The sequence below is a fragment of the Amblyomma maculatum genome, chromosome 9 (assembly GCF_055883805.1).
Source record: "Amblyomma maculatum isolate TAMU_Amacu chromosome 9, ASM5588380v1, whole genome shotgun sequence".
Lineage (NCBI taxonomy): Eukaryota > Metazoa > Arthropoda > Arachnida > Ixodida > Ixodidae > Amblyomma > Amblyomma maculatum.
In genome coordinates this window covers 28,490,310-28,504,980 of record NC_139352.1, presented here as the reverse complement: position 1 = coordinate 28,504,980, position 14,671 = coordinate 28,490,310, and the positions used below count along the sequence as shown (strand labels likewise).

General features: G+C 43.6%; 1 protein-coding gene across 1 annotated transcript in view; it reads left to right on the top strand.

Moving 5' to 3' along the window:
• LOC146178704 (multidrug resistance-associated protein 1-like) overlaps positions 1–14,671 on the top strand; it is a 76,199-nt gene that overhangs the window by 10,697 nt on the left and 50,831 nt on the right. Inside the window, exons 6-10 of the mRNA XM_084580013.1 lie at positions 2,237–2,353; positions 4,124–4,252; positions 8,868–9,024; positions 11,110–11,367; positions 13,910–14,113. Coding sequence (XP_084436139.1) covers positions 2,237–2,353; positions 4,124–4,252; positions 8,868–9,024; positions 11,110–11,367; positions 13,910–14,113 — 865 coding nt within the window. The remainder of the gene's footprint in view (positions 1–2,236; positions 2,354–4,123; positions 4,253–8,867; positions 9,025–11,109; positions 11,368–13,909; positions 14,114–14,671) is intronic.

The following is a 14,671-nucleotide window of genomic DNA, read 5'->3' as shown; positions in this document are numbered from 1 at the left end:
AGAACGCGAACTAATTTAGATGCATTCCAGATGCGACCGTTCTTTAGGAGAAATGAATTCCGGCCTCTCTTTTTGATTAGTTTAAATGGACCCAGCTGTGGGACTCCTTACTCGGACGAGGTCACCGTTTCGAAATGTTGGGGCCTTAGCACCGCGTCAAGTATTCCCTTACGACGCTTGGGCTGTCGCTTCCCACCGCTTTCAGAAAGTTCAGGAAGGTCAGCTTCCACTGTTGCCAAGGTACTGCAGGTTTTCCTGGCGTAGGCAGGAACAGTGGAGGTGGCGGGAAGGATCCGCCCGTCATGATGGCGAAAGTACAGTTTTCGGAACTGAAAACTATGCTCGAGTCCTCGTCGCCATTCTGTGGTGTCTGGTATCCGGACGGATTGAACGAACAGGCGCAGACGGCAGCTCAGGGTAGACTGTTTATTTACGACAGAGAGTGTGAGCGTCTGAGCTCGTGAGAAGAGAGAAAAGTGCTGATGATGGTAGCACTCGTGTATGGAAGCGAAACCGAAACTTGTGCATGATACAACAGTTAGCTTGACATGTCTTTATAGACCAGGCAAGGAAAAATGTAGTTACTTGCTCCTGTACTGTCGTAGGGCATCACTATTCTGGGAGCGTTTAGAATTGCAACCCTTTGCCACTGGGAAATTCTGTATCATTAGAGCGTTTGTTGGGAGATTCATTTACTTTAAACTACGTCCCATATCTGGACCCGGCACAGTACAATATAGTGTTAGGGCTAGAATGGTATGACAGAAAAAGCGCATTCAAACAATAAAAATGGAGCAGGTTTTAAAAGCAAACTACAGGGCTGAATTTCATTTTAGAGAATTCAAATGAGACACTAAACAGAGTCTAGTTGGCCTGCATAGACAACCTACTGCATTATAACGACAAAGACACCTCTTGGATGAGAAATCAATTTTTACACTCAGGAAAATGTCACGAAGTACAGATATTGCCATCAGTCGCACACATTTCAGGTGAACAATGGTGCATTGAACACGGTTTTTGCTCGGATCACGAAGGTTATGCTATAGGTTCCGTGCACGCCGTCAGGCGCGCAACGTGGGAGTTTACGTGGGAGCTGTGTTCAGCGCCACTGGTGGCCGCTTCTGCGTCCAAAGTAGGAATGCGCCCCGTAGGAATACATGTGCTTAAAAGCTTCAAAGGCATTTTTATTATTTCCCAGTGTTAGTACGATTTCAGCCCTTCATGAAGAAAAGCCCAGTACACCCTAAAAAAGATTGCAAAAAACATGAAACCTCGTTCCGAAGGAGTTGCATTTTAAAATATCACGATACGCGCACGTGGTAGTCACCTGGCGGCCGGCAGTGAACGGGACAGCAATGCATAGAGATCACATTCAACCAAAATTTTCCGAACACCTTTCTCGCTTTATCGTGTACTCATGTAGGCGGCCATTCGTTCACAGTTGACATGTGCTTTTAGAAACATTGGGAAATTATGCAATGACATTTCGAAGTCTACATGTTTAAAACTAGTGTGTTGCAATGCTGGGCATACCCCTAACAGGCCCTCTGTCAGCTAGTGTTTCCGAATCGCGTGTTTAGATCACGCAACACGCTGGTACGTGAGGTTATATATTGCGGTCGTTGAAATAGGGCAGCCTAGATATTGTAGGCGTAAAGGAGCTCTCAAGCTGCATGACATTAGAACGAAAATAAAATTCGCATGCACCGTTGCTGACGACGACGCAGACTTTACACCGGTCACTTCCGCCGTCTGTGGGCGAGCAACCTTAGCAGCCGGGGTATCGTGCGTGCCTTTCAATGACTACAGTTTGAACAGTGGAGCGCAAGTAACATCACGTAGACTCCTACTGAATATTTTACCACTGGAAGATACATCAGCTCACATAACACCTGCCAAGCGCTTCACAACAAACACTTATAGTGTCATTTTTTAAATAACATTTTTAAATATCGACGTACAATTTGCCCCAGCGATCGTCAAAGTAGACGCCAAATGTAAATGATTGGCTACCAACATGAATGAGTACGCGGTGAAACGAGAATAGCTGAATGTTTTGTTTCCTTGTTGGTCACGCTCCTGCGCGGTGTTGGTTGCCAACGGTGACCGCCTTCTGTTGTTAGCGCTGTTAGTACTGTTATTAATTAGCTTATCAAAACTAATGTCAAAGGTTGGTTTCTGTGATGAACTTGACATTGCTGAGCATCACCCTTTCAACCTTGCTGCTTTCCAGAAACCTGAAGAACATCATCAGCAAATCAAAAACTGAAATTCATCGTTTCGTTAAGCCAAGCCTGCATAGTTTGTGCTCAAGAACCGTCGTGAAGTTATACACCATAGTTAAAAAAGGGTATGTGAATTTTCAATGTATGCTTCGTGTGCTCGAACGTTCGTGCGGCTATGTACATCTCTAAAAAAACAATTTCTGTGTTAGGCTAGATTAGAAGTGCATGTCACAGTGTTGTTTAAAATTCAGTATGGGCAAACATTTTTAGCAAAAGTTAACATGCAATGATGGCTATAGGACACTTAGAAGCAGAATAATGGACTATAGGTTTGACTGAGGTTGAACAGAGGGGTGTAGATGCAAGCACCAGCTGAAAGCTCAGAGTGTGAGTGAACTACTAGCATTGCGCTGGCCTCTCTCAATACAGCTGACGTGGCCTGTACCGAACACCTCTCAGAGTGCTTTCTTTGGTCTTCATTTGTAAGCACATTGGTAGATGGCGGGGAAAAAAAATGAGGACCCTAAGTTGAGCGTGCATTTCCTTCGAGCGGTTTATCCTGCCACTCGTCTCTTTCTCCCGCCTACGAAGAGCGGAGATAAAACAGGATAAATTGCAGCTTGTTTTATTGTGTAGTTCAGAACAGCGTGCGAATATCTTATTAAAGCGAACAATCTGGTTGTTCATTGGACGTTGCATCAATTAAGAGCAACGGTGAATTTATTTACAAAAACCTCTGCTCCTTTTCTTGTTTTATTATGGGTATATCTTTGTTTCTTATTCATGGCTTCTATACGACCCCTATGCAATGCCCCTTGAGACTTATACGGCATGTGAATAAACACACATATACCTTGCAATTTCAACGTTGGCACCACTGTTATGTGCAGCAAATTTAACTCTTCAGTCTATAAAACTTTTCAATGTGACTACCGACATAGCAAGATCGAAGACGAGGTACTTTCATACAGTAGCATAGTGCGATCACACTAGATGAAGAAGGGACGAGGCAAGACTGCAGAGAAGCATTGCCTAGTAATTTCCGGCTGTGATTAGCAAGAAGCACATGAGACGGAGCATCACAGAGTTTGTAAAAACATATCAAATTACAAAGGAGGCCCTTCAGGTTTTTAGGCACGAGTATTTTGTGCGAGCGTGAAAAGAAACGGAAAATTGCCTGCTCTCCTAGAATAGGTGATATGGTTTCATTGGTGGCAGCATCGCTTAGCGATTGCCTTTTAAGTAAAAAACTAACGTGTGCCTATTATTGCACTGCAAAACAAAATTAAAGTTAGGGCCTCAGCTCTTGGCATGCAAGTACGATCCACGTGTGTTCCTAGTATGTTCTACGTATGGTTCAGGGCTTAAAGAAAGTGTTTGGTTTCACCAATGGACTGCCTACAACTTATTGTTTGCCGTTGTGAGGAATGCACAGCCTAGGATGTTTCCTAATATGCTAAATAAGCTATTTGCACGAATATATACTTAAAAATTTTCAATAACTTGTTTCAGACATGAGACTGTTTTATTACGTTCTATACGGGTTTAATAAGTAGCCGGTTCGACCCTTTTGTAGCCAATTACCTTCTTCGCGGTCCTGTGCTTCAGATTGTAATGAATACAGGAAAGGAAGAAATAACCAAAAGACAAAACCACGCCACTGCGCACCTGCGCACCTGCGCTGCCCGATCACAGAGGGCTCAATGGTGTCTGAAATGATAGGAACTTGTGTAGGTGAGCGGCTCCCTCTCAGTCCGATGACTTGTACGGGTATATGGCATCGAAGGTTGTTTTGATGCATTGGTTCGAATAACTTCGCACACGGATTATATTTCGCTGTATCCTAGATGTGTTCTAAATAAAAATTACTATAGTGCTAATGGGAACAATTGCAGAACACCCTCAAGAAGCAAACGGCATCTCCTGTTCGCCCTTTGGTGCATCATTTGGCCCGAGCTCATGTGGATTATAGCCTCCGGTTTTGCCTACTACCTCGTCATCATAGGCAGGGCTCTCGTGCTAGAGTAAGTACTCTACTTTTTTCGAACAAGAGCTTCAATAAATGTGGTATTTGGAAAATGCAACGCAGAAAAATCACCTTTAGCGCCTTAAAGAAACGCAAGATATGTGGTGAAGCTCACAGCAATGTTTGAGTTCCACCATAGCGAACTAGCGTCAGCGACAGTTTGTCCCGCTTTCACCATACTTTTGCGGCTCTACAAATACGCCGGCTGCTAATCTCACCAAAGCCACAGGTGTCAGGTTATAGAGTTCTCGTGCTCCCACGCTACTAACCGTACATGCAAACCAGGACACAGGTTGTCGGCCGGGTATTAAGTGTGAGCGCTGGAGCTGCGATGTAGAACACCACTACGATGTAGATGTACTAGTGAAATATTTATAAAAAAGGATCGGCACCTGCCTCAATCCTATTTTAAATCTTTCAGAACAGTATTGGTACGTGGCCTTTGGCGTGAAAGACGAGGAAACGCACGCCGCATAGCCGCATACTATCTATATTCGGGCAGTTCTTTTCTCGACATGTGCCTAAAAACCTAACTGAGAAAAACACTAATAGTTCTTAGAAGTTGTGCCCTTGCAGCTATCTAAGCTATTATATAAAGTCTAACATATTAAGCAGCTCTACAAAATGGCGTAATGAAAAGTTATTCATACAGTTAGGCCTACATTATCGTGTAAGTTTATGTTTTGGTTCCTTGTAAAGTGTATATTTAAAACTTAGTTCATGAAGCTTTATTGCTTCAGTAGCAAATTACCCTTGCCGAAGAAAATAACGTTTAGAAATGATTATTTGGTCGATGTGACAGAAACATGAGCAGAATATTAAGTGCAATCAAGGGCACTGATCTTGCTCACCAACTGAAGCAAGAAAATAAAACCAACCTTTCTGTCACGAGCACTCATGTGACAACTTTTTTTATTAACATATTGGAGGCCTAAAAATGCGCTCACTGAAATCCGTCAAATCATGAATGTAATCTTTCGTGTATCATCCCGAATTCATGATTAGTACTGAAATGGTACACGCAATGAGGAACCAAGCAATATGGCAGCCAGAAGTCCTGCCGTTTCTAATATGCGTGTCATTTTTCAAAACAAAATTTGGAATCATGAGGACGCTTCAGCTTTCATTTATAATGTTCGGAACACCGCAATCATTTCAACCGTCCAGCTACCTCGTACCGAGCGATCTTCGCGCCGTATGAAGTCACCACCACCACAATGAGAAGACGCATTCTCAAAAAAAGCCCCCACTCTATCACCGCATCTGCTGCCATTTCAGACGACTCTATTGCACTAGTACCAGAAACAGGTTACATCACACGTGTTCAAATTAAGTGACATGTGCACAATATTATTTGTGCACATCACACTGATTTCACTCACTACCGTAACCACTAGTATGCCAAACGACGCTGTCGCACTAGTACCAGAAACAGGTTACATCACATATGGTCAAACTCAGTGGCATGCGCACGAGATTGTTTGTGAACACCTCTGATTTCATTCACTACCGTATCTGCTACCATGCCAGACGACGCTGTCACACTAGTACCAGAAATAGGTTACATCAAACGTGTTCAAACTGTGTAAAATTTGCACGAGATTATTTGTGTACATCACACTGATTTCACTCACTACCGGAACTGCTAGTATGCCAGACGACGCTGTCGCTCTAGTACCTGAAATAGGTTGCATCACACTTGTTCAAACTGTGTAAAATGTGCACGAGAATATTTGTGTACATCACACCGATTTCACTCACAACCGTCACTGCTATTATGCCAGATGATGCTGTCGTAATAGTGCCAGAAACAGTCACGTCACACATGTTCAAACTCAGTGACATGTGCACGAGATTATTTGTGAACACCTCAGATTTCATTCACTACCGTATCTGCTACCATGCAAGACAACGCTGTCGTACTAGTACCAGAAATAGGTTACATCCCACTTGTTCAAACTGTGTAAAATGTGCACAAGATTATTTGTGTACATCACACCGATTTCACTCACTACCAGAACTGCTAGTATGCCAGACGACGCTGTCGCACCAGTACCTGAAACAGGTTACATCACACATGCTCAAACTCAGTGGCATGTGCACGAGATTATTTGTGAACACCTCTTATTTCATTCACTACCGTATCTGCTACCATGCCAGACGACGCTGTCGTACTAGTACCAGAAATAGGTTACGTTACAGTTGTTCAAACTGTGTAAAATGTGCACGAGAATATTTGTGTACATCACACAAATTTCGCTCACAACCGTTACTGCTATTATGCCAGATGATGATGTCGTAATAGTGCCACAAACAGGTCACATCACACATGTTCAAACTCAGTGACAAGTGCAAGAGATTATTTGTGAACACCTAAGATTTCATTCACTACCGTATCTGCTACTATGCTAGGCGACGCTGTCGCACTAGTACCAGAAATTTACATCACACATATTCAAATTCAGTGGCATGTGCACGAGATTATTTGTGTACATCACACTGATTTCACTCACTACCATAACTGCTGTATGCACGACGATGCTGTCGCACTAATACCAGAAACAGGATACACCACACATGTTCAAACTCACTGGCGTGTGCACGAGATTATTTGTGAAATCACACTGATTTCATTCACTACCGTATCTGCTACCATGCCAGACGATGCTGTCGCACTAGTACTAGAAACAGGTTACATCACACGTGTTGAAATTTAGACATGTGCATGAGATTATTTGTGAAAACCTCTGATTTCATTCACTACTGTATCTGCTACCATGCCAGACGACGCTGTCGCACAAGTATCAGAAACATGTTACATCGCACATGTTAAAACTCAGTAACATGTGCACGAGATTATTTGTGTACACCACACCGATTTCATTCAGTAATCACTAGCCATTACTTACTATCAACCAGTCAATCAATCACACGATCAATCACCCCAATCAGAGAACCACCATTACATATATCCTATGCACTCCATACAAGGTGCCACTGGAAGCGAAGGGGCCCCAATGTGCAGTCATCTTTGATGTCCACCGACGCGCCAAAACACGTGTGTGCTTGCCCGGCCGGCACCGTGCTAGCAGTCCGCACTTTCTGCAAAAAGTCCACGATCTGCTTTAGAGACACAAAGTATGGACAACCAATCTACAGTGCATTCTGCATACCTGCATGTATTAGAAAGAAAGACAGACAGCGCTGGTTTTATACAGAAGCACTACATCATAACGCGGTGAAGAGGATAGGTAGTAGTATGAGCAGGACAGATTTCGGGAAAGACATATGGCACGCTGCGCAGACCGACACCAGTCCATTTTATGGTTTGAAGTATCACGCATTTCACCATGAACCTTTAAAGCCTCGCTGGTTCAGAGTGTGTCTTGTTTAAAATCTGCCTGTGACAGTTCAGCGCAGTCAAGAAACGTTTCTAGCGTCTTTACTTTTTAAGCCAATATTTCATGGCCCCCTTAGAACATCCTTAACCTTTACCATGACCTGTACGGCACGCACGGTGAGTTTTGCGAACAAATGCAAAACGGCAGCGAGCGTTTGATGAAGCATCCTTGCCACGCATGGCATTGTTTACGCGATGCAAGGGGCTTTGCACCTGCAATGTGGGGGAGTTTCCAGGAAGTGCTTGCTTGAAGAGACAATGGCAAATTTAAATTTCTACGAGCTTGGCAAGCCGGTTATGCCCTCAGACTAAACCTAAGAAAGACCGAGCAGATTTATATGAAATCACAGAAGTTCTGAAGGACACTGGCACGATAGTCTGCAGGCTGCCTCTTCAATGGCTAGTTGAATTGTGTTACATAAGCAGCTTCATTCACAATCGAGGCAATAGCCTACCGTCTCAAGGGAGAAGTGCGAAACTCTATGGAGATGTTAAAGGTCTTGGAGCGGCGGTAGCTTGCGTTCCCACGCGCTAAGCGCTTGTAGTCACACACAGGAATTACAACGGCGAAGTAAAATTGCTCAAACTATTATGCTTCCAAATTATACAAAAATTGCACAGGCCCGACTTCCCCAAGATTAATCTCGCAGAAGTGTATCTCAGGTTTTCGACTGAAAAGCCTCTTAAAAGTATTTGCCTAGCAGTCGCATTAGGCCTGATGGAAAGAGCAAACGCTCAATATTGAGCACGTGATTGTTTTGCTTCCGTTAAGCCTACGGAGAAATTTTTCGTACTGTGGTCCCTCGTAAGGCACTATAGGAAGGTTCCTGCAAGAACGTCAGGTTTGGAGTCTGGCAGGAGCATATCCCTGTGTGTAGTTTGGACGAAGTACTGCACAGAAAGGGAAGAATTGAAGCTTACAAGCGGTGACGTCACAAAACAACGATCTATAACTAAGCTTAAGGGACCATCTTGTTTGGCGAAATGCTAGCTTTTACGTGTAACTATTTAGAGGCGCCATCAAAACACACCTCACAAGAGGCGACGACGGAACTGCACGAGCTCACAACTCTTCAGTACTCGCGTTTCATGCTGTATATTTTGTATACGGCGCCTGATATACCTCATGTGAGATCATTTCTCTTTTTACCAGAGCCCACTCATATCTGTGATGTAAAAAAATGAAGATCCGGGTATGATCCATTTTTCGCAGGACACTGATCTCGGGAGCAAATAACACATCATCAATGGTATTCCTCTTCGCGATAACATGTATCGCAGAGGGCGCCTTGACCTGCTATACGAACCACCTTAATCTCCGGTTTGCCGAGCGGGTCCAGGTGTTAACACAGGGTGCTATTTTGCGCAAGGTAAAGTACAATGACAGTATTCCTGCATCTTCCAGTTCTAATCCTTACCTTTGTGTCATTTACTGCTTCTAGAAATTTATTTTCTTATTTATTACACATCAGTCAAAATTAGCTTTGCTAAACTACACTGCTCGTAATGAGGGCACTGTATTGATTCAGTTTCCTCAGTTTGTCTCAGAAACTTATCTGACCAAATTTTAACAGAACATTGTTGCTTCCAAAAGTTAACACCAATTATTGCTAGCAAATTATTTTCCTTTCTGCAATACCATCTTTCAACTCACTACCTTCAAGCGTTAAAGCAGTTTAGTTGTCCGAACTTTTCATTAATAGCATCAAAAAAATTTCATTTGCGAAATTATAACCGCAATGCTGTGCTGTTATATTTTCTTCAAGGAAACATCGTTGCTGTTTGTTTTTTTTTTTTTGACGTATTGTGACAAGAATTATCACGTTGTAGCTCTGCCACTTTTCGCATTTGCATTAAGCAGAATGTTACTAAAGGTTTCCCTGAAAGCTTAGCTTTGGAACTTCCGTCTGTACCAATTTATCCAGCACTCATGTTGTAATGCATTTCTGTCAATATCAAATCTTGATAAAAGTAACGTAGGTAAACCGAAAACGGCATTTACTTTGCATTTCACTATGATGTAGTAGCTTTGCTTTCGCGATAAACGCTATAGGTGTGAAAGATGTCTAAAGATTTATTACAAATCTATACATTTACCACTTGTTGCGCATCTTATGTGAAGCTTTTAATCAGGAAAACAATATACTGAAATGCACGTGGTGTGCATAAAGTAGCACGCACATCATGACCACCCAGAATCAAAATCGCCATAGGCCGGTAAACTGATGGTTTACCGCGAGCAAGTTAAGTGGCTTAGTTCTTAGTAGTCACTAGAAGAACCGTACCTTTACCTCCTCTACTTCTGGTACATGAAGACATCCAGCATTGCACATTGCACGTAATACGCAGTCTGAAGCACAACATATTGTGCTTAAGGGAATAAACACAAAATCTTTAGTTAGTAAATATTTTTTGCCCTATTGGCATGCACGGTGAGCGGCTGTACGGGCAAGACGATGTTGACAAAAGCGACGCCACAGTGGAGTGTATTTCCTTAAGGAATTCAAAATTAAAATTACGTGAATGCTCACTCTAGACTGCAGCATATACCTGTCATTAGTGCGCTAGCGTTTCGAGCCAAATTTTGAAGAAAAGATCGCGTTCAGCGCCGTGTGCAGACTCGCCACAAGGACAGATTGGCAGGTGAAAAATATTTCAAGGGAACTTTTCTTGTCCTCTTGTAGCCTATTTCTAGCCAATATAATCCCCTCCAGGAAAAAGACAAATAGGCAAGAATGTGGCTGTCGCCAGAACCCGCCCCCTCTCCCTCTAAAAAAATAACACCATATATAAATAATTCTGGCATTTACCAAGAATCACCGAGGAAAAAATGAAAGCGGCAAAAAATGATTGAGCAAAAATTGCAACAAATAATAATGACTCAACAAAGTCTAAAATGAAAGAACCAACCAAAATGAAGAAAATGAGCAGCAAAGCTCAGCAAAGAACCTCTTTGCACAAGAAAATGCATTGCAAAGAAATAAGAAAACTATAGATAAGAAATAGAACTCATTTAAAGTAAAGAGAAGCCCTAATTCTAAGCCAATGTCGCATTATGCTAAATAATTGTCCCATAATCTTTAGCGCACTGATCATCAAACATGCGCGAAGGGCAGAGCGCGGGCTGTCGGAATACATGGCACCGCAATCCCGAATCATGTGACTGCGATAGTTGTCATATCTGCGTTCAGTAGGCGCATAGCAGCAGTTGGGATTCCTCAGTACGTTAGCCAACGCTTCGACAAGTGCACGTGCTAGGTCCATGCAAGGTCATTGTGCCGAAATGTCAATCAGTATACTTAAACTTGCCCTTGTTCATTTTGTGCTATCATTCGTTTCCCATGGTCTGTAAGATATGGGTGGATCTGACGTTACTAACAGCTGTGAGGTGTAACTGTTCTTTCGTGGAATTAGTATACGAGTATTAGAGAGCCCCGCACTCTCATTTCATACAGGTGCTCAGTTACTCTCCCTCAGCGCGGGCCTCCATCTCTTCGGGATACGTGGTGTCCGTGATGGGAGTCGACTGCTCTCAAATCGCATTCAGCAGTCAGCTGTTGCTGTCGCCACTGCCCGGGATGATCAGCATGCCCCTCGTCATCTACATGCTCGCTGTCCGTGTGGGGGTTGGTCCAGGACTGTCTTGTGCATCGGTGCTCGTTGTGGCCCTCGCGGGTTTCTGGATCTTCGTCGCAGTTTTCTACACCTTCCAGGTAAACGCCTCTTTCGTCACAGGCATGTGCTGAGCCAAAACAATGCTCGCCAATCAAGTGAATACATATAATAATCGCAGGCGCCAACTGCAGTCCCGAAATATCCTTGGTACAACTTGGTACCGCCGGGGGTTGAAAACACTACTATATCGACGTGCATTTGTAATTTCTGTGCAGGTGTCCGTTGCTGTCTGGTACAGTTGTCTGTAGTGTACAATGAATGAATGGAGTGATACTTCTAGTGCAAACACAAAAATAGGTGTCAGACAACACAGTATATTCCTAAGAAGGATAAAAGCAATGTCAAATTCCCATCATAAGAATTGTTATGTATATTTCTGCGCCGCGTGATATATACCACGCTGATGTTTGATTACTGTTTTTCGTCGATTCATGTGATTTCTTCCCGAATTACATTGCTCTTTTCCGCCAACTGAAGCAGTTTGGAGGGCACTACTACGGCAACAACATCCAAGAACTCGCATGCCGTGCAAATTCAATTGCTGTTAGGTGTGTGACAGGGCGAGCAGAGGAAGAAAGTACAAGCTGTCCTTGATTTGACAGGTCTCTCATTTATGTTTGTGTATTTATTTTTATGGTTATGATGAACTGAACGCGCCTGTCACTTGCGCTCGGTCTCTTTATACGAAGAACCAGCTAGAAGTCATTTTTACCGTATATCTGTCTAAGGTGTTCTCATACGGTTTATGCGTCCCTGCTTCTATTCTGCATTTTGGCACTAGCGCTGGAACGCAAGTCTCTTGATGCTAGGGAAGGGTAGGTCAGCCTTCAATGCAGCTTCGCAAGTACTGCACCATTATCATCATCCTGACTATACCTACAGCAGTGCGAAAAGCACTCGCATCTACTTTCAAAAACAAAAATAGCCAGGCTACGTACTGCGTCTTTCGTTAGGAACAAGCCGTCTTTATAGCATGAGCCGTTATACATGAAGAGCACACCTTGAACGCTCACGCGAGAGAATTAAGTCCATTCCATTCAGTTATTGCGCTGACAAGAAAGGTAAGAGAACCGGTATGAGCTGAAATAAGAAAACGGGTAGAGCAAGTAGATAAAGAAAACAAAAGAAGATTGCGCTGACCGAGAAAAAAAGATAAAACAAAGCAATACCAGAGCGCAGCGCGGCTTTTCGCCTTTTTTCGGGAGGGGGGCGCCTCATCGCTGACACGATTGCAGCGAGATTTTCATTACACTCAAGCCTTACTCACTTGCGTCTACCTTTGTGCCTTAATATGTTCATCATCGCTGCGACTGGCTATAATCGGAAGCGAAAGGGCTTCAAAAGCTTCCGGCTAAGATTCTGTCCACGGTCAGCTGGAGAAACAAAATAAACCGAAATAACAGCGCGTGGATTCCACAGCAGCTTCCATCTCGTGGTGATACAAATGATGCGAAGGACACCGGGCGAGCCTTTATTTTTCGAACAGCCACCTGCGAAGACGTCTAGGAGGGCTGGAGGGATTTGTAGGTGATGGAGAACGTCAATTCGTAACAATCACATTCTTGATCAACGTTGCAGTTTTTCTCTTCCGAACCTCACTTCCGCCTGTACACGCTGCTTTCCATGGAAACCACTCAGTCGTGCGAGTCCTGTGCCGATTATGTAACAGCTAGAGGAAAACATGGAATTAAGCGAGACTGCGAATGGTGTCGCCAATAACACAAAGATTTTCTAGTCCCCTGCGGCAGAGTTTACAATATTACCAGGTCGAAAAGTAGACCATGTTGGTGTTTGTTCATGTTAGATAGCGCATATGCAGCCCAAAAACGACGAAACGCTCGAGAAAGATCCACACATGCCATGAAGGCAGGCACCACATGCGCTTATTGTGCGTATCATACTAGTATGCCTTGTCCTTTTTTCGCTTCAATACCCATGATGAACCTGGCAATGCTGCCTTTCCAATTCACCTTGTTTGTAACTCTTTTTAACTCATTTTAAGTCCCTTTTTAACCGTATAAGTTGCATTTCTGCCACTGCAACGACCATGGATAGAAGGGGGCGTTCCGCGTAGCCATAATTCTGTTCATAGACGCGAACGTAGCAGCCTACTGGCTCGAGAATGCGTAACTCTATGCAAACGGTTCGAGTATTTACAAATCTGCAGGAGAACACATGCTCGTGTTCGCTGTGTTGACATGCTTGACTGGCACTTGCTCCAATACTCTTTGTATGAGGGTGTATTACAAGAAGCGTGCTGGGCTACTTGTGCCCAAAAGCCGCCGTCGTACCCCAGTTTAAGAGGGAGCTTTCAAGGGCGAGTCAACAACTTGCCGACGAAACATACGGCGCCGAAGGTAATGGCCACAAGAACTCCTAGATGATTATGCATGTTCCAGGAAGTGGTTGCCAGCGTGCATGGTGGAACAGCCATGCCACACATCTCCCGAAGGATTAGGGCGAACTAGCCAGTGTGAACTAAGCGGCGAAATTATGCACTGCATGTGAAATAATAGCTCTTATTTATAGCGCGCATGTAATTTCATCGTATTGATATTTGTTAACGGCTGTGTGCTGCAGAAACGCAGCATAAAACTTCGGGACGAACGAGTCAAGCGCATGATGGACCTGCTCAGCTCTATTCGGACGGTGAAGATGTACGCATGGGAGCAGAGCCATCTGGAGATCATCAAGCGGCTCAGGGAGCGGGAACTAACGGAGGTGCTCAAGATCAACGTCACGAACGGAGCAGTCGACGCCATTTACAGCGCCATCAGTTCTCTGGTAAGATACTCTGTGCCAAGTTATTGCAGCAATTCTCTTTCAGCGCCAATGCGCCGCAGGAGATTTGCGAAGTAATATAATAAAGTAAAAAATACTATGAGCTCTTAAGACAGCTGACACTTATCTAATATCTTAGACCACACTTGGGAGAGCATCTGAAGGAAGTTATGGCTTAAAGAGCTTTCACAGCTACTTTCAGAGCATAATTAGAGACTGTCGACAAAGTGATAACTTGTTCTCCTCTTAAGAATATGTCAAAAAAGCAGAAGTCAGTACAACCAAATTTTTACTGGATATCGAAAAAAAAAAACAAAAGGATCCGTGCTTGTTTCAGCAGCCAATAGAGATTTTTAGCCGCTTAACACTTGCAACAGTTCAAGTAAATATATTTAAGAAACGCGGTAACGCAATTTTAACTGTATTTAGAATGTACCGCAATTTTTTTGGTGCTGTGCACACTTCGTAGCAACATTCACTTCTACGCACTTTTGCGGTAGAAGTTATCGTATACCCTAAATGCATGAAAAAAGCCAGTGCCAAAGTTTACGGCTCTAGGTG